This window comes from Hypanus sabinus, chromosome 5 (genome assembly GCF_030144855.1).
Source record: "Hypanus sabinus isolate sHypSab1 chromosome 5, sHypSab1.hap1, whole genome shotgun sequence".
Lineage (NCBI taxonomy): Eukaryota > Metazoa > Chordata > Chondrichthyes > Myliobatiformes > Dasyatidae > Hypanus > Hypanus sabinus.
The window spans coordinates 15,680,185-15,704,102 of record NC_082710.1 but is presented as its reverse complement, the minus strand read 5'-3'; the positions used below and the strand labels follow the sequence as shown (position 1 = coordinate 15,704,102).

General features: G+C 38.8%; 1 protein-coding gene across 4 annotated transcripts in view; it reads right to left on the bottom strand.

Moving 5' to 3' along the window:
* Window positions 1-3,351: 3,351 nt before the first annotated feature.
* Window positions 3,352-23,918, bottom strand: part of LOC132393954 (leucyl-cystinyl aminopeptidase-like) — a 95,947-nt gene continuing 75,380 nt past the window's right edge. For all 4 annotated transcript variants that reach the window (XM_059969449.1, XM_059969447.1, XM_059969448.1 and 1 more), the window contains 6 exons: window positions 23,735-23,891; window positions 20,876-21,060; window positions 18,695-18,856; window positions 16,498-16,638; window positions 12,640-12,721; window positions 3,352-5,377 (listed from right to left, as the gene is read on the bottom strand). In XM_059969449.1, the coding sequence (XP_059825432.1) occupies window positions 5,249-5,377; window positions 12,640-12,721; window positions 16,498-16,638; window positions 18,695-18,856; window positions 20,876-21,060; window positions 23,735-23,891 (856 nt within the window). In that variant the 3' untranslated portion in view covers window positions 3,352-5,248. The remainder of the gene's footprint in view (window positions 5,378-12,639; window positions 12,722-16,497; window positions 16,639-18,694; window positions 18,857-20,875; window positions 21,061-23,734; window positions 23,892-23,918) is intronic.

Sequence of the window (23,918 nt, the reverse complement as noted above, 5' to 3'; positions counted from 1 at the left end):
CTCCCGTCGGATAGAGCTGGTGTTCGGCAAGCTACCTTTATACTAATCCAGCAAGTGCAATACACCAATCACGCACTTATACTGCCATAGTTAGGGTTAGGGTGTTGCTTACTGCCACCTCCCTCCCACCAAGAACCTTGAATGCCCCCTCCCGACAACTTCTATTTCCTCTAACTCCCCCTTAGGACACATAACCACCTCCTTGGAGGGTGGTACTGCCCCGTTGTGCATCACTGCTTTAGAAGAAAACGAAAATGGCGGACAGCCGGATAGAGATCGATAAACTCATGATCAAACATGCAGTACTTCCTTTCGGGTGGATAAAGCTGCTGGCTGAAAAAGGCAGGCGGCTGCCACGAAGCTAGCACAGTTTGAACCATCAGTAGTAATGGCTATGGGTGCACTGGGGAATTAAGTTTGCTTTGGAATAGTTCGTTTGGTATCGTCAAGTGCCCTTCGAAGTCGCAGATCAGTCAAGCAATTGATTAGGGATATTGCCTTCAAGCACACTATATAGGGGGTTGTATAAGTTCATCAGCTCGTGAAATGAACCGGTGATAGAAATTTAACATCCCCACAAACTGTAATTTTTTTTTAGTAGTGCCGGGAGGTGTGAAATCCGTAAAAGCGGCTACTTTTGATAGGTGAGGTTTCGTACCTTTTGCAGACGTGATGGCTGAGCAAGCCGATTGTTAACAACCCAAACTGGCATTTAGCAGGGTTAATGATCAAGGCTTAAGTGCTCAAATAGTGTGTGAAGATGGGATATGTGATTGGATTTGGATGCACTGGCGACTGATATGTCATTCAGGTAAACGAAAAGAAAATCTAAGTCTTTTAATAAGAGTACATCAGCTATTGAAAAGTCTGTGCTGCATTTTTCAGCCCAAACGGCATCTACGGAAACTCAAAGAGGCCATGTGGGGTGTTTACAACCATTTTGGAAGTATCTTCTGAGCACACAAGCACCTGATGGTAGCCCGAACTAGGGTGTTCAAGTAGACCCACCACTCTCACAGTTGTGAAGATGCTACACATAGACATACTTAGTGTTATTGGTGGAGATATCTGGGAGTGCGAATTGGGCCTTGGTTTGTACAAACCAAGCAAAAGCATTTTTCTCCCCAAACTCCGATAGTTTCAAATTAACTGTTGGCTGACCTGCTCATTATAGAGATTCTCACGAATCAATTCCAAGTGTTTAAATGACTACAAATATCAGCTATATTAAAATAATTTTATTAATCGACATGGCTTGGCAGGAGACAAAGCTCTGTTGCATTGCAGTCTCCATCAGAGTATTCTAGGGATGGGGCCTCAGCAGTGTACACTGCCAGAGCCAAATTACTACCATGCTCTATACAGTGACTCTGTAGTGGTGAAGGTCAGCATCAGGCCTAGGTGAGTACGAGTGGTGGGATTCACGAGTAACAACTCAGAACAGTGAGTGGATCCATTACCTTGTATCTTGTTCTCACTCGTACATAATCCCATACACAGTACAGGTATCAAATAAAAGAAATCTGCAGATCCTGGAAATTCAAGCCACATGCATAATATGCTGGAGGAACTCTAGGGAAGAATACACAGTTGATATTTTTGGGCCTAGACCCTTGATCAGAACTGGAAAGGCAGGGGAGAAGTCAGAGTAAGGTGATGAGGGGCAAGGAGAAAGAAGTACAAGGTGGCAAGTGATAAGTGAAACTGGGAAAAGGGAAGGGGTACAGTAAAGAAACATAGAATTTGAAGATTTCTCAGTAGAATGGGATATGTTGATCAGCATTGGCCAATTGGGACAAAGGGCCTGTTTCCATGTTGTTTAATTCTGATTTTAATGGATTTTATTCTATTTTATTTTATATTATTCTATTCTGATTCCAACAGATTTTGCTTTGACCACCAATTGTTTGCTTTCTTATAAGAAATGATTGAGTATATTATAATGGTGAATTTTTGTAAATCTTGCCAAAATATCAGTATTCTGACACATGAAGCACATCTTAATACCTGTAGTAGCCTTGTATCTATTTTCTGATTGTATTGTATTTTGGGTTGTGAGTTTATTATGGGTATTTGTCATGTGCGTTGGGGCATGGTAGAAGCAAATGAGTATAGTTATGTATTCTGACTTTGCCTTAGTCAGTTTTGTCTAGTTAGGAGAGGGTGAACTGGGGGTGATATTTCATTGTTGACCAATAATTGGACAGGTTATTACATTAATTGCATTTAATTATGTCAGTTATTCTTATTTTGCTATACTACAAATTTAATTTTAGTTTTTTATTGCTACAAGATCATTCATCTTTGCTGGCTTCATAATAAAGGATTTCAACTTTGGAACTTAGTTAATTTGGAAAGGTGTCATACAGTGTCATCCTGTACTCAGTCTCTCAGAAGTTTCCGCTTGTTCTCAAATAAACATTATAATACCCAAAAATGAAGATTAAATTATTTTATTGGTTTGTGCCTTTATGAATAGGGAATGTTGCTGTGAGTGAGGTACAAGTTATTCAAAGATTATTCATGGCATTTTTAGGGGTGAAAGTGAGCAGCCAGAAGTCTTGGTGCATATTGGTATTAATGACATTGGTAGACAAGGTGATAAGGTTCTGAAGACAGATTTTAGGGAGTTGTGTCAAAGGCTGAGAAACAGGACCCCCAGGGTAGAAATCTCTGGATTTCTGCCTGTGCCACGCGCCAGTAATGGTAAGAATAGGATGATTTGGCAGGTGAAGTTTTGGCCAAGGAACTGGTGCAGGAGGCAGGGGTTCAGATTTATGGATCATTGGGATTTCTTCTGGAGAAGGTACAACCTGTACAAAAGGGAAAGGTTACACCTAAACCAGGGGGGTTCCAATATCCTTGTGGGCAGGTTGGCGAGAGTTGTTTTGGGAGGATTTAAACTAATTTGGCAGGAGGATGGCAACCGGAGTGATAGTGCTGAAGATGAGGTAAGTTGTTTTACAGAGGCAATGTGTAGTGAGGAGAGACTGCAAACAGGATGAGTTACAACAAAAAAAGGCAGACAAATTGCCTTATGCCACTGGAATGCTATGTTATCAACTCAGCAGATGAGCTCATTCTGCCTAATGTGTAACTTACTTGTTTAAAAAAATATTCACATTCCTTAATTCATATGAAGAATGAAATAAATACCCAATGTTAATAAGTGCATTAACACTATAAATAGCTGCATTTCGGTTTTTAAACATGTTCCTACAATACTAAACAAATAAAATGCAAGTGTTTATAACTTTATACACAAACTATTTTCCATAGTTGTTCATTATTTATTTTTCCACCAGGTGCACTAGTGTTTGTTTTACTGTTTTTCAGCAAAAAGCACATAACTCCAAAACTAATAAAATTTATTAATTTGATTTGCAGGAGAAAAGAAAATAGCAATTTAAACTTGGTTTTCAATTTCCATTAGAATGTATTTCCAAGTTGGCATTTTGACATCATACAAGCTTGAAAGAATACAGATCAAACAGATTAAGTAGCTATATAATGCATAGTTATTTTGAAAATCAAAGGATTTATATTTCTATAATTCACATTTTATTATAATCCAAAAATAATTTGTGGGCTTCCAAATTATAGCATTTTTTAAACTTGAAAATATTAAACTCTGATAAAATACAATATAAATTTTGAAGTACCACTTCCCACCTGAGAGATGAGCACCGTCAATACAATAATAACATTTTGGGGAGATGCTAATTACCATCATTTAAAAAAATATGTGGCTACGGTCTCCATTTAACTTATACATGTAGGTTAAACCTTTCCTATATTTCTAGTTTCAAAGAAAAAGTGATCACCTAATTAAAAAAAATAATCAACACAAATTTATAGTGCTAGTTTTTTAATTTTGTAGATTAATTATTTATAATCAATTAATCATATCATCCAATTTTGTTTCATTTATTTATTGAACACATAATTCTAGGCATTGCTTGAAATTAGCTTGACTGACTGGTCAATATACTGAGCTCTTCCCAATTGATATAGTGAATGAATTAAGTACCTGGTTATTAAATGTATTAACATTAGAAATACTTGAATTCTTGAATACTCTTTAAAGTCAGCCTCACAGTTCCAACACCACAATGCAACTCCCTGTTATTTTCAAATCTGCATTTCATTTCTTGACACAGGATTACCATCTGTTAAATACTGTACACATACTCATTTACAAGAATGTCTATTTGAATAATGTTACATTCTGATTGGTCTGATACAATTCACAAACATTAATTAAAATACATCTGTCAATTACACCCTGTCCATGCTGTCAGTGAGATGTCGCACTAATTCAGTTCCATTATTCTGATGTGATTACAAAACTCAGATTATCACAGAATCTTAGAAAGAGAGAGCTTTGTAAACAGATTTCTATTTTTTCTTCATATATAATCTATAACTGTTAATAAAAAATGTATATTCAGTAGCAACTAGATGCAGCAGCTGTTGAAAAACAACTGAGAGCACACAAAAACTAAGGGCAATGGTTTATGATGATACTTAAGTGAAATTCATAACTTATGGCATCACAAAATTACCTTTTCAAAATAAATCATTTTGGGGGAATCACAATCACTGACTTCGGTCTGTCAATTCAGTAGTCCTGATAGGGGAACAGTAACTGAAGATGTATGGATTCACAGAGCTGATATATACATATTGCGATACACAGGGTACACCACACACTACATAATGATTACGTTTTACAAAGGAGTCTCTCTCCATTCTACAGTAGGTGTCATTGTAATGCAGAGGGCAGTGACATGATGCACAAAACAATGTTCTATTAGTAAAAAACAAATTGAAAAAAAAGAACCCTTTACTGAAATGTAAAATAATACTGAAATAGCTAAGCTGAAGGTTCTGCCTTTAATTGTTGGAGAACACATTTACTCAACTTATCCACTCAAACCAAAAGGCTAAACCCAGTAGGTAAAAGATTTTGTTTTCCTTGTTAGAATACTTTGTTTTGTAAAATATATTTACCCATTCACAAAGAGTCACATGGTTTGTCTCCATCTCCCCACAAGTATAATTCATTTTCAATGACTGAACAAACCATAAATCACCTGGAGATGACATCATCTCACTCCAATAGTAAAACTGATGTTGCAAATAACAACTGATTCCAGCTCGCTTTAAAGAAAATTGCAGTTGTAGATCTTTGCACATAGATCTATTAACTTCACTGAAAATCAACTTACTAACAATAGAAACAATTCTACAGATTTTCTAGTATTTTGAAGTTTCTCTCCATCCACTGAATGTTAACCTGAATTATATCCAGTGCCATTCGGATGAACTGTGGTTGTGAACTTTTGTCTGTCACTGAATCAAAGAATGTTCGGACCTGTAATTAAAAATAAAGCAAGGTTAGTTAAATTTATGTATCTATGCATGTTACTCCATATCTATACTCTAACCTCCAACATTATTTTCATTTCATTTTTTATCATTATATTTGTTGTATTTTGCTCTTTGACACATGCTGCTCCTGATCAACACACCAAAGCAAATTCCTAATACATGTAAATGTACAGTGGATTCCAGTTAATTGAGAGCATCCATTCCAGTAAATTTTGGCCCAATTAAGCCGCTGCCCCAATTAGCTGAAGTTTTATGGTAATAGTTAGAACTGTTTTAAAAAAGACAAACTACTGTTTAACTGAGTAACAAATTACATATTTAAATGAAATACAGAACAAATTAGAACACTACCACTATTGCTACAGTACTACAAAACTATTTATATTAGCTATCAACAGAGGAATGCATCTAGTGTATGCTGCCATGCTCTTGTTATTAACTGTAAATGAGCAATCAGAACAGACAGCTACTGCAGATAGTGGGTTGTTTTCATTGCCTTTCTGCATGAAGTAGTGTCATAATCCAACCAAAAACCTCTTAGTAATATTACAAAAAAATACTGGTTTTTGAATCAGCATCAAATGGATAACACAACACAAGCACATGGATCTGATGCTATTGAAAAACAATTTGCTCTGGGCATGACATAGCCACACAAGTGCATGAGATTGATGCTAGTTAGAAACCATTTGGCAATGGTCTCCTATCCCAATTAATTAGCATAGTGTCCCAAATAAATGAAGGAAATCAAAGTTCAAAGTCCAAGGTAAATTTTATTACTGGAGTACATTTACTGCATGTCACCACATACAACAGAGATTCAATTTCCTGCTGACATATTTAGCAAATCTATAGAACAGTATCTATGACATCAATGAAAAATAGAGTAGTGTGCAGAAGACAACAAATTGAGCAGATGCAAATTTAAATAGCAATAAATAATGACAACATGAAATAACAAGCTAGAGTCTTTAAATTGATTTCACTGGTTGTGGGAACATTTAAATAGATGGGAAGTAAGTCTAATTATCGGCTTTTGTTCAAGAGCCTGATGGTTTAAGAATAGTGACAGTTCTTGATGCTGATGGTGTGAGTCCTGAGGCGCTTGTTCCTTCTACTTGGTGGCAGTAGTGAGAAAAGAGCATGGCCTGGGTGGTAAGGATCTCGGATGACAGACGCTGCTTTTCTACAGCAACATTTCACGTAGATGTGCTCAAGGGTTGGGAGGGCTTAACCTGTGATGTACTGGACTGAATCCCCTACCTTTTGTAAGATTTTCTGTTCAAAGCTATTCTTGTTTCCATACCAGACAGCGATACATCCAGTCAATACGCTATCCACTATAAAGCTATAGAAGTTTGACAAAGTTTTTGATAACATGCTGAATCTCCACAGACTCCAAAGGAAGTAGAGACGTTGCCGTGCTTTCTTCACAATTGCATTATATGTTGGGTCCAGGACAGGTTCTTTGAAATAGTAACACCCAGGAGTTCAAAGTTGCTAATCTTTTCCACCTCTGGCTCATGGACCTCTGCTTTTGCTGAAGCCTACAATCAATTCCTTGGTCTTACTGAGATTGGATGAGAGGTTGCAGTTATGACCCCACTCAACCAAATTTTTAATCTCCCTCCTGTATGCTGATTCATCACCACCTTTGATATAGCCTACAGCAGTGATGTCATCAGCAAACTAGAATATGGTACTGGAAATGTGCTTAGCGACACAGCCATAGGTGTAAAGCAAGTAGAGGAGGGAGCTAAGCACACAGCCTTTTGGTGCACCTGTGCTGATGGAGATCATTGAACAGATGCCAATCCAAACTGACTGGGGTCTACAAGTGAGGAAATCCAAGACCAAATGTACAAGGAGGAATTGAGGCCAAAGTCTTGGAGCTTATTAATTTGGAGAGGATGATGGTATTAAATGCTAATCTAGAATTGATAAAGAGCATCCTGATGTATGCATCTTTGCTGTCCAGATATTCTATGGATATGTAAAGAGCCAATAAAATGGCATCTGCTGTGAATCTGTTGCTCTGGGAAGGAAATTGGAGTGGATCCAAGTTGCCTCTCAGGCAGGAGCTGATATGCTTCATCACCAGCCTCCCAAAACACTTCATCAATTTGGATGCAAGTGCAACCGAGAGATCAAAATGGTCTTCTTGGTCACCGGCATAATTGAAACCTGCTTAAAGCAGATGGGTACCACATACTGCCAAAGCAAGAGGTTAAAGATGTCAGTTAACACACCAACCAGTTGGTTAGTGCATCTTTAATATATTGCAAGGTATCCTGTCTGATCCAGAGCTTTCCTTGGATACACTCCCCTGAAGGCGCCCTGCATGTCAACTTCAGATACTGAGACCAAAATATCACCTGGAGAAGTAGGGGCTTCACAATAGTTCCTCCATGTTCTGACAGTCAAAGCGAGCATAGAAGGCATTGAGCTCATCTGGAAGAGAAACCCTGATGTCTCCCATGTCACTTGATATAACTTTCATAGGAGGTTATAGCATTCAAACACTGCCACAGCTATCGAGCATCCTTCACTGATACAAGTTTGAACCAGAATCTCCACTTCACCCAAGAAATGGCTTTCTGGATATCACACCTGCATCTCACGTAGCATTCTCGGTCTCCAGTATTGAATGCCTCTGATCTGGCCCTCAATGGATTTCAGATCTCATGGTTCATCCAGGGCTTCTGATTGGGGAAGACTCTAATTAGTGGGGCCACACTCATCTACAGCTATTTTAATAACATGCATTACAACCCTGGTGTATTCATTCAGATCATTCGATGTAACTAGATAACTCTAGAAATTCTGGTTATTATCTCAATTACTTTAGTTGTCCCAAATAAGCAGCTGCCCTGATTAACCAATGGCCCAATTAACCAGAATCCATTGTAAATGGCAAATAAACTTGATTTTTGATTCAGAAAAAAATGAAAGAATTAACAGTTCTTGAATGGACTGAAGGTTGCAAAATTGTCTTATTTATTTACTTGTTGAGATACAGAACAGAATAGGCCTTTCAAGCCATGCGGCCCAGCAATTGTCATATTTAATCCCAGTTTATTGACTGGCCAATTTACAATGACTAATTAACCTTTTGTACCAACCGGTATGCCATTGAGCTGTGGGATGAAACTGGAGCATACAGAGGAATTCCACGTGGTCACGGGCAGAATATACTAACTCCTTACAGGCAGTGGTGGGAATTCAACCTGGGTCACATGCACTGTAAAGTGCTGTGCCAACCACTACGCTACCCTGCTTCCCCTATTTGCTTCTATTTCTAACTTAATGCTCCAGGCAAATGACTTCAGGAATTCTCATGTATTTTTTCGCTTGTGCAGTCATGAGTATTCATGAGCATTTTAGTGGCTGTAAAACATGGTTTATTTCTGCACGTATCATTTTAATTAGAAATGCTGCAGAATTCAGTTCAGATGCATGAGGAAGCAATCCTTATGAGGATAGGTTGAGTGAGCTGGGGCTTTTCTCTTCGGAGAGAAGGATGAGAAGTGACTTGATGGAGGTGTACAAGATGATAAGAAGCTCAGATTGAGTGGACAGCCAGACAGTTCTTCCCATACAAGGGAATTTACCTTTAAGGCTTTGGGAGGAAATTACAGGGTGAATGTCAGAGGCAGGTTTTTACTCGGTGTGTGTAACGTGGTGATAGAGGCAGACTACATTAGGGACATTTAAGACACTCATAGATACGCACATGGATGCAAGCCACAGATAACTAAAAGGAGAAAAGAGGTTTCAAGTCCTTGATCCACGAGTTCATTGAGAATCCAGCCAGAGATTTTTTTTTATACTAAAGGCGAAGGATAGGACAATATTTTACCTAACAGTTAAGTTCTTAATAATACAGACCATATCTGTTGATACTGTATGACAAAAGTTGAAAGTACATTTATTATCAAAGCATGTATACGTTATACAACCTTGAGATTCGTCTGCTTACAAACTGCCATCCAACATACAGAGAAAAAACAAATCATGGAAACAATGGACACAAGCTAATAGTATTCTGAACTGAACTCCACAAAGACAGCCCTGTTCACAGACCTTTAGTTCAGCACAGAGCAAGGCAGCGAGCTGAACAGGTCCATCGCTCATCCCTAGTCTCAACACCCTGAACTTTTCAATCTGGCCCAGCGTCTAAATTGTCGTCCAAACATCGGGTTCAGTCACTTCAGTATACTCTGGAGCCTGGACCCCACTGCCTCGATCTGACCTTTCTGATTCAGCCCAGCAGTTAAATTGTCCAAATATCAGGTTAAGTCGATTCAGTACACTCTAGGATGTGGACCCCACCGCCTTGATTTTGCCTATAGCCAAATGCTCAAAACACCCACAAACACTCGAGTGAAAAAACTACATGGGACTTAAAGAAAGCATTTTCTTGGAGCACTGAGTCAGAGATGGAGACAACTGGGAGGAAGGAAATATGGTTTTGAAACCGAGACTTCAGCATACCACTCTCATCTTATAATCCTCGATCAAATGTTCTAGATGGGCCATAAAGATTGTTTTGTTTAATATTTATTCCTACTTGCTCTTGATTCATTGTTACAATAAAGTTTTAAAGCCCTGACTATTCTACATGACATGAGAAAATATTTCTTTGCAACACAGTGCATGTTCAACATGAAATTCTAATTTAATATTTAAAGATATTGGCTTGAAGGTATTAAGTGGAGAATGGTGTTTGAAGGCTGTTTCTCAGCATGGAGAGCGGTTACTGGTGATGTGCTGTAGGGGTCAGTGTTGGGATCCTTGTTAATCATTATTTATATACAGGATTTGGATGTGAATTCACAAGGCTTGAGTACTATGTTTGTAGATAGCATGAAATTAAGAGTTGTTGATTGTGAGGATGATCATGAATTATGGGGAGATTGTGATCAGTAAGGGAAGTGGGCTGTGGAGTGGCAAATGGATTTCAAAACAAGAAAGTGTGAAGTGATGCATTTTAGAAAGTCAGACAACTACAGACTTATACTATGAATAGGAGTGTAATGGAACAGACAGATTCCAATTCACATTTATCACATGTACATCAAAACATACAGTGAAACATATTGTTTGCGTTAACAACCAAAACAACCAAGGATGTGCTGAAAGCTGCAGAGTTCATTGAAAGTGGTGTCCCAGGCAGACAGGGTGGTAAGTAATGGTGTTAAGCACACTGCCATTCATCAGTTGGGGCAATGAATTAGGTGTGGGACATTATGTTGCAGTTTTACATGTCCTTAGTGAGGCCACACTTGGAGTACTGTGTACAGATTTGATTACACCATTATAGAAAACATGTGATTAAAATGGAAAGAATGCAGAAAAGATTTACAAGGATATTGCCAGGACAATAGCCCTGGGATATAAGGAGAGATTGATCAGGCTGGGGCTTTATTCCTTAGAATGTAAGAGAATGAGGAGCAACCTGGTAGAACTTTTAATATTACCAAAAGCATAGTTAAGATGGATGGTAAATCTTTTCCACAGGGCACAGGAATCCGCAGTTAGGGGGCTTAGATTCAGGGAGAGAGGGGAAAGATTTAAACTGAATCTGTGGGTGGTGAGTATCTGGAATGAGCTGTCAAAGGAAATGGTTGAGGCATAAACAATAGTATCATATAAGAAACACTTGGATAAGTACATGGAGGGATAGAGACCAAGCACAGGAAACTGGGACTAGCTAGATAGCCAATGTAGTTGGCATAGACTTGTTGGCGTAGACATACCCTATTGCTCTATGACTCTGATATTTGTTCCTTATGGCAAATCTCACAAGTAGTGCAGTATTGAATCAAAAGTAGAAACTTGACTCATTTTCAAAAATTAATAAGTGAAAGTTGATTTGTCTGGAGACAGAAATTAACAATGAAAAACCTGTCACCAGTAATCATATTTTTATACCAAGTTTTTGGGAGCTCACATCATGGATGACCTCACCTGGTCCCACAATATCATCACCCTGAACAAAGTAGCACAACATTGCCTTCTCTTCTGAAGGAGATTGAGACAAGTGAGGCTCCCGGGGGTCCCTCCATTCTTAACTGAATTTTACAGGAGCATCATTGAGAGCATCCTGACAAGCTGCATCTCCATCTGATTTGTGAGCAACTGAACATCCGACCGGAAGTCCTCGCAGAAGACTGTGAGAACAATTGAGAGGATGATAGGGGTCTCCCTACCATCCATCAGAGACATTTATCAGGAGTGCTGCTTATGCAGGATCCCTAGTATTATCAAGGATCCCACCCATCCTCTTTGACTTTCTACCATCAGGCAGGAGACTCCGATGTATAAAAACCAAGAACAGTCAGAAGAGGAAACAGTTTCTTCTTTCAGGCCATTAGGCTTCTGAAATCCTTGCCGCATTGCATTTGAAGTGTCACTGGTTAATCTGGTCTGCACCTCGCAATATTTAATTTATTCATTTAACTTTGTTGACTTATGTGTCATTCATCTGTAGATTTTATCCTTACTTTCCCAAGGTACTATGTGTTACATTTGTGTTGTGTACTACTATGCTTTACAACCTGGTCTAGAGAAAAATTGTCTCATTTGATGGTACACATGTATATTGTTAAATTACAATAAACTTGATATGACTTCTTATGTATCTCAATTATTCTCAATATGGCTCAAATAAAAAACTAAACATGCCATTACAATATTATTTCCTTAAAATAATTGGGGTAATCAATAGCAGAAGTGGTAGCACAAGAGTCAAAGCAGCACAGAAACTGGTCCTTTGGCCCGTCTAATCCATGCTGAACTATTATTGTGCCTAGTCCCATCAATCCACACCTGGAACATAGCACTACATTCCCCTGCCATCAACGTACTTATCCAAAGTTCTCTAAATAATTGAAATCGAATCTGCATCCACCATTTCTGATGGCAGCTTGTTCCACACTCCCACTACCAGCTGAGTGAAGTAGTTTCCCCTCAGGTTCCCCTTAAATATTTCACTTAAATATACCTGTACTATAAACCTGGTGGGACAATATTACTAGTGTTTAAAGGGCAGCAAGTTCAAAGTACATTATATTTAAAATCATTTTTATATTGCTATGCTGGCAACTACCACCAAGGCTTTATTTTTTCTTGGTGAAGCTGTATGGAGTTACAAAACCTACTCAAAAGCATTCCCAATAAATATATTATGTGTCTGAAAGATTAAAATGTGTATTAAGGTTTTCATAATCTGACATCACTAACCTCAAGCAGGTGGGTCTTTGTTGAGAATTTTGATGCTGTTCCAATGACAATGATTTGAAAATCAGACAATCCAAGATCAAACCTAATAACAGAATTTGAAAAATTATTTTCATGCAATGAAAATCGTATTTTTCCACAAATGGAATAAATAATTTAAATTTAATTTTAATACCATAAATATATTTACAATACTGTGTAAAAGTCTTAGGCACAGATAAATCTCAGGTGCCTAAGACCTTTGCACAGGGCTTTAGAAATGTATGTATTGTTGCTGCAAAAAGAAACAAGTATCATCACATATGTGAGTGATGATAAACCTGATTCTGATACGGGTCTCTATTGTGGACTGAAAGCAGGAGGGGGGCAGGGAAAGGGAAATCATGATTGAGAAAAGGGGAAGGGAGATGGGAGGGAGCAGGAAGCACCAGAGAGACATTCTGTAATGATCAACAAAACAATTGTTTGGAATAAAATGACTTTACCTGATGAATCAGGGTTGGTTGTGTCTGCACCCTCCCCAACCCGTGTCCCTGGCACTCGTTTCCCTGCCACCTGTCCCACAGTTATCCGTGACACTCCAAGATCACCACTCACAACATCCTTTACTCCCACTAGGTTTACAAACTTGCTCTCCACTCCACATTGACAACTACAGTACTGTGTAAAAGTCTTAGGCACCCTAGCTATACCTATGTGCCCGAGACTTTGCACAGTGCTGTATATCAACACCTCTAATATTTTTTTTTAAAAACTTTTTTTATTGCATTTTTAAATGGTTATAATATTAAAAAAAATTCTTAGGTACCAGAAGAATTACAATAAAAATAAAGTACAAGGGTATTAATGGTTAAAGGGAAAAGGCAGGAAGATGGGGTTCAGAGGGATAATAAATTAGCCATGATGGAATGGCAGAGCAGATTTAATGGGCCAAATGGGCTATTTCTGCTTCTATGTCTCATGATCTGAATTGACTGCTGAAAGAGGGACCAGAAGTTTAAATAGGTTTTCTTTGTCAGAAGGGTCTTAGAAGACAGTCAGCGAAGAGATTGTTGGATGGGATAGTCAGAAGAGAACAGTCAAAAGCAGAAGCAGCAGAAATAGCTTTGGTGATAATAGGGGAAGTTACAAAGAGACACTAAGCAAGTAGTTTAGTAACATAAGGCCTGGGAAAGCTTAAGAGGAATGGTGACTGCATCTGTGTACATACATCTCTGAGCACATTTGGAAAAGAATCATGATTTACTGATTTCAATGTCAGGGAAAGGGTAGAGAGGAGGAGTTAAAAGTACAGTTGCTATCACTCACACCTTTCTCACTCAATCTGACAGACTGGAATTTGAAACTAATGACAACAAAGATGCCTATCACAGCCCACTGTGATCAGACCTATGGCTTGAGCAGATCAGCTTCCTCTGCTTTGGAGAGACCAGGCACAGATTGGGTAATCACTGTATATAGTTGGCGTAATGCGATTACAGCACCAGTGACCCAGGTTCAATTCTGCCACTGTGTGTGAGGAGTTTGTACGCTCTCCCTGTGACTGTGTGGGTTTCCTCAGGGTGCTCAAGTTTCCTCCTACATCCCAAAAATGTACGGAATAGTAGGTGAATAGGTTACACGGTTGTAATTGGTCAGCGCAGGCTCATTTGGCTGGAAGGGCCTGTTACCTTGCTGTATCACTAAATAAATTAAATAAATACCTGCAGCCAGTCTGCAGGAGTGATCTAGTGTTTCCTGTTGTATGTCACTTAAATTCTCAATTCCATTCCCATTCTGACCACTGCCACAGTGAGACCCAATGTAAACAAGAAAACAACATTTTATCTTCCATTTCGACACAATGAAACCTTTTCAAATGAACAATAAATTTTCCAATTTCAGGTAAATTGCTCTCTCATCATTTCTCATTGTCTTGTGTATCCTTCCTCACCCAGATTCTTACAAACACCTCCCTAACAGTCAGTGCTCATGCTTCTTAAATCTGATCTATCTTAACCCATATCCATTTTTATTTCCTTGCAACTCCTTCCTGCCCCCAGCTCTGCTTTGAAAACTGTAATCCCTCTACTCCTTCCAGTCTGGAGACAGGGACATTGACCAGAAATGTGAACGAGTTTCTCTTTCCACATATACTGTTTGAGTGGATGAGTCCTTCAGCATTTATGTTTTATTTCAGATTTCAGCATATGCAGTTTTGTTTTTCAAGCCTTATTATGAGTTCTGTAAGTCAACAAAAAGAGTCTCCTGAAGTCCAGAAAGACCATGGAAACTAACAGTGCTCTCTATTTTGGGGCTGTATTAAGTTTCCAAGTCCAAGCAACTGAATATTTAGTACCCACAGTATTTTGAAAATGAAGAAAACAGAGGCAACACCGTTAAGTCAGCTTAACTTTGGTAGTAGGAATACGTGTAGTATGTTTATATACAAATTATTCAATATCTATTTTGAACTAACTTCACAATTCAGTGAGGATTATATTATGTCTGGAAATAAAAATGATTCCATGACAGTAAACAGAATATGGTGCAGATTATTAAAATATTAAATGTGGCAGTTCAATGTGCAGAGAAAGCTTCATTACATTTAATTAGTAATTGGGAGGCATAGAATAGAAACGGCACGTTATAAGCTGGTAAATGTACCAATATCTATGTACTAAAGTATATACAACAGGAATAAAAAATATTTTCATGCACACACTAAATATATACAGTACTAAGCAAATGATCCTAGGCACATATACATAGCTCTGGTGTCCAAGACTTTTTGTATATTACTACACTTATTTACAGGGAATGGTAGAAAATGGTAAACCTGGCATGTGCAAAGGATGTTCACAATGGTGAGGGTGGAGTGCAGGACAGGTGGCAGAGGAGTGCGGATGTAGACACACTGAGCCCTGAAACACCAGACAAGGTTATTTGATTCCAAACAATTAGCTTATTGGTCTCTGGTGCTTTCCACTCTCTCCCCTCTCTCCCATCCCCTTTTCCCAACCTTGATTCCCCACTCCCTGCCCCTTCCAACTCTCAGTCTGCAAAACAGACCCATATCAGAGTCAAGTTTATCAATAACACGTTATGAATTTTTTTTCAGCAGTACAAAGTACAGTGCAATACATAAAATTACTGCAGTTCAAGGCACCCTTGCTTTATATACATGCCCAAGACTTTTGCACAGTACTATATATATTCCAAGGTTGCCAAGCGAGGAGTGGTAGTAGGGAAAAGCTTCCATAACCTAAAAGTGAGGCATGTGCCTCAAATAGCCTCTGACAATCAAGTCCAACTCCTGGCCTTCTCATGTGGCTTAGTCTGTAAGCCTGGAAAAACTGTTTCCACTGACAGGAGAAGGGGCGAATGCGGGTCCTAGTGCCTTAAAACCAGTGCTTCGTATAGGTGCTCATCAGCCTGGGAAGGCAGTCCACCTAAGAGAGGGAAAACTCTGATTTCAAACCTCTTCTGCCTTGTGGCCTTACCCACTCATGGGAAAGGCATAGGGAGTAAACCCTGAGGACAAATCTGGAGACCTAAGATTGCCTAAGACTGCCCTAAGGCAGTCCGACATTGCCTTCAACCTCGCTCTGGAAAATCCCGTGACGACATAGGTGCCGAGCTGTATCTGCCCTTGCCCTTCCCTTGGACAACATCAGTGGCATGGAGAGGGGAGATCCACTGCATGGGCAACTGCTAGTCTTCCATACAACCTTGCCCAGGCCTGCGCCCTGCAGAGGGTGCAAATCCATGGTCTCACGAGACTAACAGATATGTTTTATATTTTTATATATATATATATATATAAAAATATGCACACACATATAAAAACAAACAAAAATAAAATCAGCATTAAGTACCTACTTCTTAATTAGTTCCTCCCAATTTTTCTTAACAAAATCCCAAGCTAAAAGACATCCAGATAGGCTTATGCAGGAGATGTCTAGGATACAGGGTAATTCCTGTATCTTTATGGCATCATCATTCAAGCTGTTGTACATCAACCTAAGAAATTAAAAAAAAAGATCAACCATTCACAATCTGCAAAGCAAAACTTATCCAGAGATACATGGGTTATTAAAACTATTAAACAATTTAAAATTGCAAATGATCTGTTCTTGATCTAAATTGCTTGGTTAAAGATTTGATTGATGTTTAAATATAATCATCATTATGTAACATGGTCCTATAATGCAGGTGATTATAATCTCATGGTCATGATTGCACTTTGCAAATCTTTCGACTGAAGTGCTTTGCCATTGCCTTCTTCTGGACAGAATCTTTACAAGATGGGTGACCCCAGCCATTATTAATAATCTTCAAAGATTGTTAGCCTGCAGCCATTATCAATACTCTTCAGAGATTGTCTGGCTGGCATCAGTGGTTGCATATGCAGGACTTGTGACGTGCAGTGGCTGTTCATATGACCATCCACCATCTGCCCCCATAGCTACATGTCACCCTGAATGGGGGAGCTAAGCAGGTGCTACACCGTGACCTGCAGACCAGCAGAGGGAAGGAGCACCTTACACCTACTTTGGTAGAAACATATCACCACTCTGCTCTCCGGTTTAAATATGCAGCAGTCAATATTCACTACTATTTATGCAGAAACTCTAAACATTCTGTATTAAGCTGAACACCATTCTCAAATAGCAGAGGAAATTTCCTTGCAAAATGCCTGCATTTCCCTCAGCATTTAGTGTGTAGCATTTGCCCACATTCTCATGAGTAAAAAATACAACTTGACAGCTTGAAAATGAGAAATTATTAGCAACATTTTTTGTTGCTCCCCTTTAGTGTTCATATTGATTTGTTAAAATGGGATGGTTAATATCATTACAATATTATCAGTGCATGGGCAACCAATATTGTTAAGGAAATTGTTGCGAGTCACACTTTTGGAGATACTGGATGCATTAACATCATAAATAGTACAAATATCCTGTCAGAATTGCAGCAAGTTGCAATCAGTTCTGGTCACCCCATTGGAGGAAGTACATGGAGGATTTGGAGAAGGCATAGAAGAAGTTTACCAGGATACTGCTCAGAATAGTGGGCATATGGTTTAAAGGAGAGGGTGGACAAATTTGGGTTTTATTTTATTATATTTTTTAATGATATACAAAGGAGTTGGCACTTCTGGATCTTTCAGCACACTGTCCCAGCAACACCACAATCCTGATTACCCTTATCATGAAACAATTTAGAATTACCAATTTACCTACCCAAGTTTTTAGACTGAGAGGGAATCTGAAGGATCCAGAGAAAACTCAGGCACTTCACAGGGAGGATGAATAGAGACTCCTTACACAACGGCACCACAATTGAACTCCGAACTCTGGAGCACTCTGAGCTGTAATTCAGTTTGTTTGTTTATTTATTTATTGAGATTCAGTGTGGCATTGCCTCTACAAGCCACAACACCCAAAAACACACCTATCTGAACCTCACCAAATCATGGGACAACTTACAATGACCCATTAACCTGTCAATCGGTGTGGGAGGAAACCCACAGGAACCCACGTGGTCACTGGGGAAAACGAAAACTCCCTACAGGCAGCAGCAGGATAGTGTCATGCTAATCGCTACACTACGTTGGCACCCTTTTCTTTGGAGCAGCGGAGTTTGAAGGGACACCTGAGACGACTCTATGACAGGCTTAGACAGAGCAGACAGCTGGAATCCTTCTCCCCAGGGTGGTGAGAGTTTGAAATGCACTACCAAGGGTGGTAGTGGAAGCAAATATGAGAGGCACATTCATTTACTTAACCAAGAGCCTCTGAGATAAGCACACGAACGTGCGGAGAACAGAGCAAAACTGACGTGTGGGCAGAAGCGATTAACTTAGTCAAACCTTTAGTCAGGTGTTTAATTAATTTGCTGAACACATGGGCCACAAGGCCCATTTTGGTGCTGTACTGTTATATGCTTTATTTCATGATGAGCATTTCTAATGGAACAGATTAGAAAAGGGGAAAATAACTGCACTGCTCCTGTGTTGATTGTGAACATAATACTAATTCAATAAACTATTACTCGGTTTTAACATGCTACAAACCAGAGCAGATGGTCAGCATTGTTGGTTTTTGCCATTGCTTTAAGTATTTTCCTCTGATCGGCCACTGATTGCAAATGATTATACATCTGGCGCATGAATGTCCAGCCCTTAACAGTACGGGCACCAACAGTGACGATAGTCTCAGCTAGATCCGATGGTAACCTGCAAATAAAAAAAAAACTCAACTGAGTCAGATATTTTAGAAAGGGTGAAGTAGGGAGAAAGGAGAGAGGACTGGGAAAAAGAAAGGAAATTTAAATGGAGACATTTTAGAAAAAACGACAATATAGAAGTAAAATGAGGTCTAATTCTGGGATTTTTTTTCTATTAATTAAAAGAATGCATCTTAAGTTAAGCTTCAAAATAATGGAACCAAACTGGTACCTAAACAAAATGTGTGAATTATACCATCTGAATACTTTTATTTCTCGCTTTAGATTTCATTATATTTCATGAGGGGTTTGGGGAGATTTGGTATGTCATCAACGACTCGTGAATTAATTCAGGTATCAGTTAAATAATTGCATCACCACCTGGTATGGAGGGTCCACTCCACAGGAACAGATAAAGCTGTAGAGGGTTGCAAACTGAGCCAGCTCCATCATCAGCACCAGGCTGCCCACCAGCGAGGAGATTTTCTAAAGGTGATGTCTCAAAAAGTTGGAATTGATCATTAAGGACCCTGTCACCAGGACATCCTCTGTTCTCATTACTACCATCAGACAGGAGGTCCAAGAACATGAAGACCCACACTCAGTGTTTGAGGAAGAGTTTCTGAACAGACAATGAACTCATGAACTACCTCTGCCCTGGGTAATGGTGGAAGCAGACATAACAGTGGCCCTTTAAGATGCAGGGAATGGAGGGATATAGATCACGTAGAGGCAACAGTTCAGTACAGACATGTGGACTGAAGAACCTGTTCCTGCACAGTACTGTACTACATTTTAACAGATTCTACCAAAATCTGTGACTAAAATAAAACAAGAACAGGCACGTGGTAATGGCATTTTCATGACATACTGATTTCGAAATACTTCACCATTCCTCATCATTACTGAGTCTACATTCTCAAAATCTTCAGCAGTATGATTGTCAGAGCATTTTCACTCGCAACTCATCACCACATTCTTAAGGGCAATTAGCAAAGGGCATAAAAGTTGATTAGACAATTATACATAGGAGCAGAATTAGGCCATTCAACCCATTGAGGCTTCTTCACCACTTGAACATGACTGATTTATTTTCCCTCTAAATCCCATTTTCCTGTCTTCTCCCAGTTACCTTTGATATCCTCACTAATCAAGATCCGCTCAACCTCTGTTTAAAATATACCCAGTGACTTTGCCTCACAGCCATCTGTGGTACTAAATTCCACAGACTTACCATCCTCCAGCTGAAGAAATTCCTCATGACTAGTCTAAAGGGACATCCTTCTATTCTGAGGCTATGCCCTCCTGTCCTAGACTTCCCCACTGTTGGAAATATTCTCTCCATATCCACCCAATCTAGGCCTTTCAACAACTTATTTTCTTGAGCAATTGTCCTTCACCATCTATGAATAAAATAACCATGGGGTAAAATCCACAGCACTCTGATACATGGAATGCAAACAATTTCAGCTCATAATAATACACTAATAAATATAACACATGCAGAATTTTGGTAAAATCCAACCTTTGCAGCCAGACCCAAATCTGGCTGTCAGAGACTATTTGAGGTGCATGCCATTGGGAGCATTTAATAAGCAGTGGGAGCTTGTCCCCATTACCACCCCCGGCTACACCTTTTATACAATTCAATTGTATATATCTCCAACTCAAATGCAACAATAAAATTCTACAAGTATGAGAACAAAAGAATTACTGGAGATACAAAATAGACCCTGGAATGTAAAGCATGAAGGAAATGTCACCGCAGAATATTGGTAAAACTTGATTTTTGCAGTCATACCCAAATCTAATAATTTAGTAATAAATCAGATGCATTTAGATTTACTATCCCACTGAGATTTTGGTTTTGATGATTAGTGAAATAACATTTTAAGATATTTTAAAATGTATATATACAATTCAAATATAACAATAAAATTCCACAAGTGTGAACATAAAAGAATTACTGGAGATACAAAATAGACCCTTGAACGTAAAGCATGAAGCAAATGTCACTGAAGCTACTTACACACTGAAGTCTGAAGAATTCATCCACTTGTCAAACAGATCACTTGCATTCTGAACACAGGTATCATAATTCAAATCACATGCTACAGTAAGTAGTTGGGAACGAAGTTGTCTTTCAGAGATGGAACCATTGCTACTCCAGGTTTGTTGGTCAATCAATTGTCCAAAAATATCAAAAATATAATCCTGTAACACAAACACAGAGTTTGGATGAGGTGGATGAAGTATATTCCAGCTTATCAGTAGCAGTGATCACATTTCAGAAACATTCCAATCTGTGGAAGTGGAGGGCTATGTGGGAAGGAAGGGTTAGATCGATCCTGAAGTAGGTGAAAAGATAGGTACAACATCATGGGCTGAATAGCCAGTAATGTGATGTGATGTTCTATGTGCTGGTGGGAGTACAGAAAAGATAATTATTAAAAAGGTTCCATTTACAGAGAATATGAATCCAGTGGGTTTTAGAGTTCATGTTCTTACAGCACCAGCTTACACCCCATCAAGAAAATAATATCATTTCTGTCAGTCATCTTACATACAGACACTCCTGTGCCTACCGTCACTCTATGCACATGCAATCTATTGATAAATGTTATCTTATGCATTGTTTATGTCTTGTACTGGAAAAAGGCCAGTAACATCATGAAGATTGCACCCATGCTGCTCGTGGTCTGTTTGACCCACACCTATTAGGGAGGAGGCTATGTACCATCCAAGCCAGGAACATCAGACTCAAAAACATTTACTTTTCCCAAGCAGCAAGGCTGATCTACACCTCTGTCCACTAATCCACCTCTCCACACCATGACTACTTTATCATTTCCTGTCTGAATTACCTTACATACTGACTCTCCTGTGCCCACCGTCATTTTTGGGCACATACAATCTATTGATAAATGTTATGTATTTTTGTATCTTTTATTAATGTGTTCTTTATCTTATTGTGCTTTTGTGTTGCATCAGATCCAGAGTAACAATGAATTCATTGTCCTTTACACTTGTGCACTAGAAATGACACAAAACAATCTTGAATGTGAAAGTTTAAAAAAGTAGCATTTTCAAAATTATAGATTTTAATGGAATTGTGAGAATAATGACAAAGACATTTTATTTTTTCCTCAGTTATATTAATCGGCTTCAGTTTGCTAGAGATTTATCAGCTATGCAGTACATCATTTAGCTGTGGGCCACAATGTATAGAAATTAAATGAATCAAGTGTCCCATGCTATTGAATTGGGATTGCTCTTGGAAAGGCTTTTGTTTCACATGCAGCACATATATAAAATACACAAAGGAAAATAAATGCATCTAGTGCTGGTGTGCTGCAGTTGGTGATGGTTATGGAGGACAGTCTAGAAGATAGAACAGTTCAGTACAGTCCATGCCCTTTGGGCCACAATATTGTGTTAACTTTTAAACTATTCTAAGACCAGCCTAACACTTCCCTCATACACTGCCCTCTAATTTTCTAGCATCCATGTGCCTATCAAAAAGTTTTAAAAATTCCCTTGAATACTTGCCATTCCCATCATTGCTGGTAGGGTTTCTATGCACCCACCATTCTCTATTTAAAAAGCTTACCAACAACATCCATTTGGGCTGCCATGGTAGTGTAGCAGTGTAACACTATTACAGTTCAAGGAGTCAGAGTTCAGAGTTCAATTCTGGTGCTGTCAGTAAGGATTTCACATGTTCTCCTCAGGACTACATGGGTTTCCTCCCACATTCCATAGCCACACCAGTAGAGGGGTTAATTGGCCATGGAAAATTACTCTACGATTATGCCAAGGTTAAATATATGTTGAGCAGCGTGGCCCATTACCCTGCAGTATTGCTACACTGAAATTTGAACTAGGTGAAATTAATTTTCTTCTAGGAATGTTAGCTCTCAAATGAATGGTTTTGAAAAAAACTGAGCAGCACTGATAACTTTTTGGGCAAATATCAATCTTGGCCCAAAATGTTAAATGTAATCCCATCCACAGATGCTGCCTGTTCTGCTCTCTGCCAGCACATTGTTGTGTATTGCTCTAGATTTCCAGCATCTCCTGTACCGCCTGTGTCTCTGGTTGTCGGATGTATGTCATACATTGAATATGCTAATTTTACAAAAAATCCATAAACCCAACAATACTGCCTTGCTATTCCTCTTCTGCATGTGATATTTTTATGTATTGCCCTGTATGCTGCCACAAGCAACAGATTACATTACATTGACTGCGACCACTTTATTAGGTACACCTCATTCATGCAAATATCTAATCAACCAATCATGTGGCAGCAACTCAATTTATAAAAGCATGTAGAAATGGGCAAGAGTTTCAGTTGTTCAGATAGGGAAGAAATGTGATCCAAGTGACTTTGACTGTAGATGATTTGAGTGGTTAGAGTATCTCTGGAACTGCTGATCTTGGATTTTCACGCACAACATTCTCTAGGATTTATAGAGAATTGTGTTCAAACCAAAAAAAAATCCAGTGGGCAGCAATTCTGGGGGGCAAAAAACACCTTTTTAATGAGAGTGGTCGAAGGAGAATGATTCAAGCTGACAGGAAGACTAAAGTAACTCAAATAACCACACATTACAGTAGTGGTGTGCAGATGAGCACCACTGAACCCAATCAACATCAGAACCTGAAATGGATAGACTACAGCAGCTGAAGACCAAAACATATACACGTATACAAGTGTACAATATTATTTGTCTCCAGAGTGTATAATATTTACATCTTGCTCCGTATTGCTGCCACAAAACAACAAATTTTGTGAAATAGATCAGTGACAATAAACCTGATTCTGATGTTGCTCAGGGACATGGTAAATTAACAAGATAATGAAGGTTTTAAAAAAAAGAGATACCTTTATCCGATTAGAGATTGTGAAATCCCCTCTGATTTGCACAAGCTTGTAGATATTGTAGAACAAACGCAGGAATTCAAATAATGGCATAGCGCTGGCTTCCTGCTTAAAATAGCTTGTCATATTCAGCACCTTCTTTATTGACGTGTTCCCTACACTAAAGGATAACAAAACACATTAATCT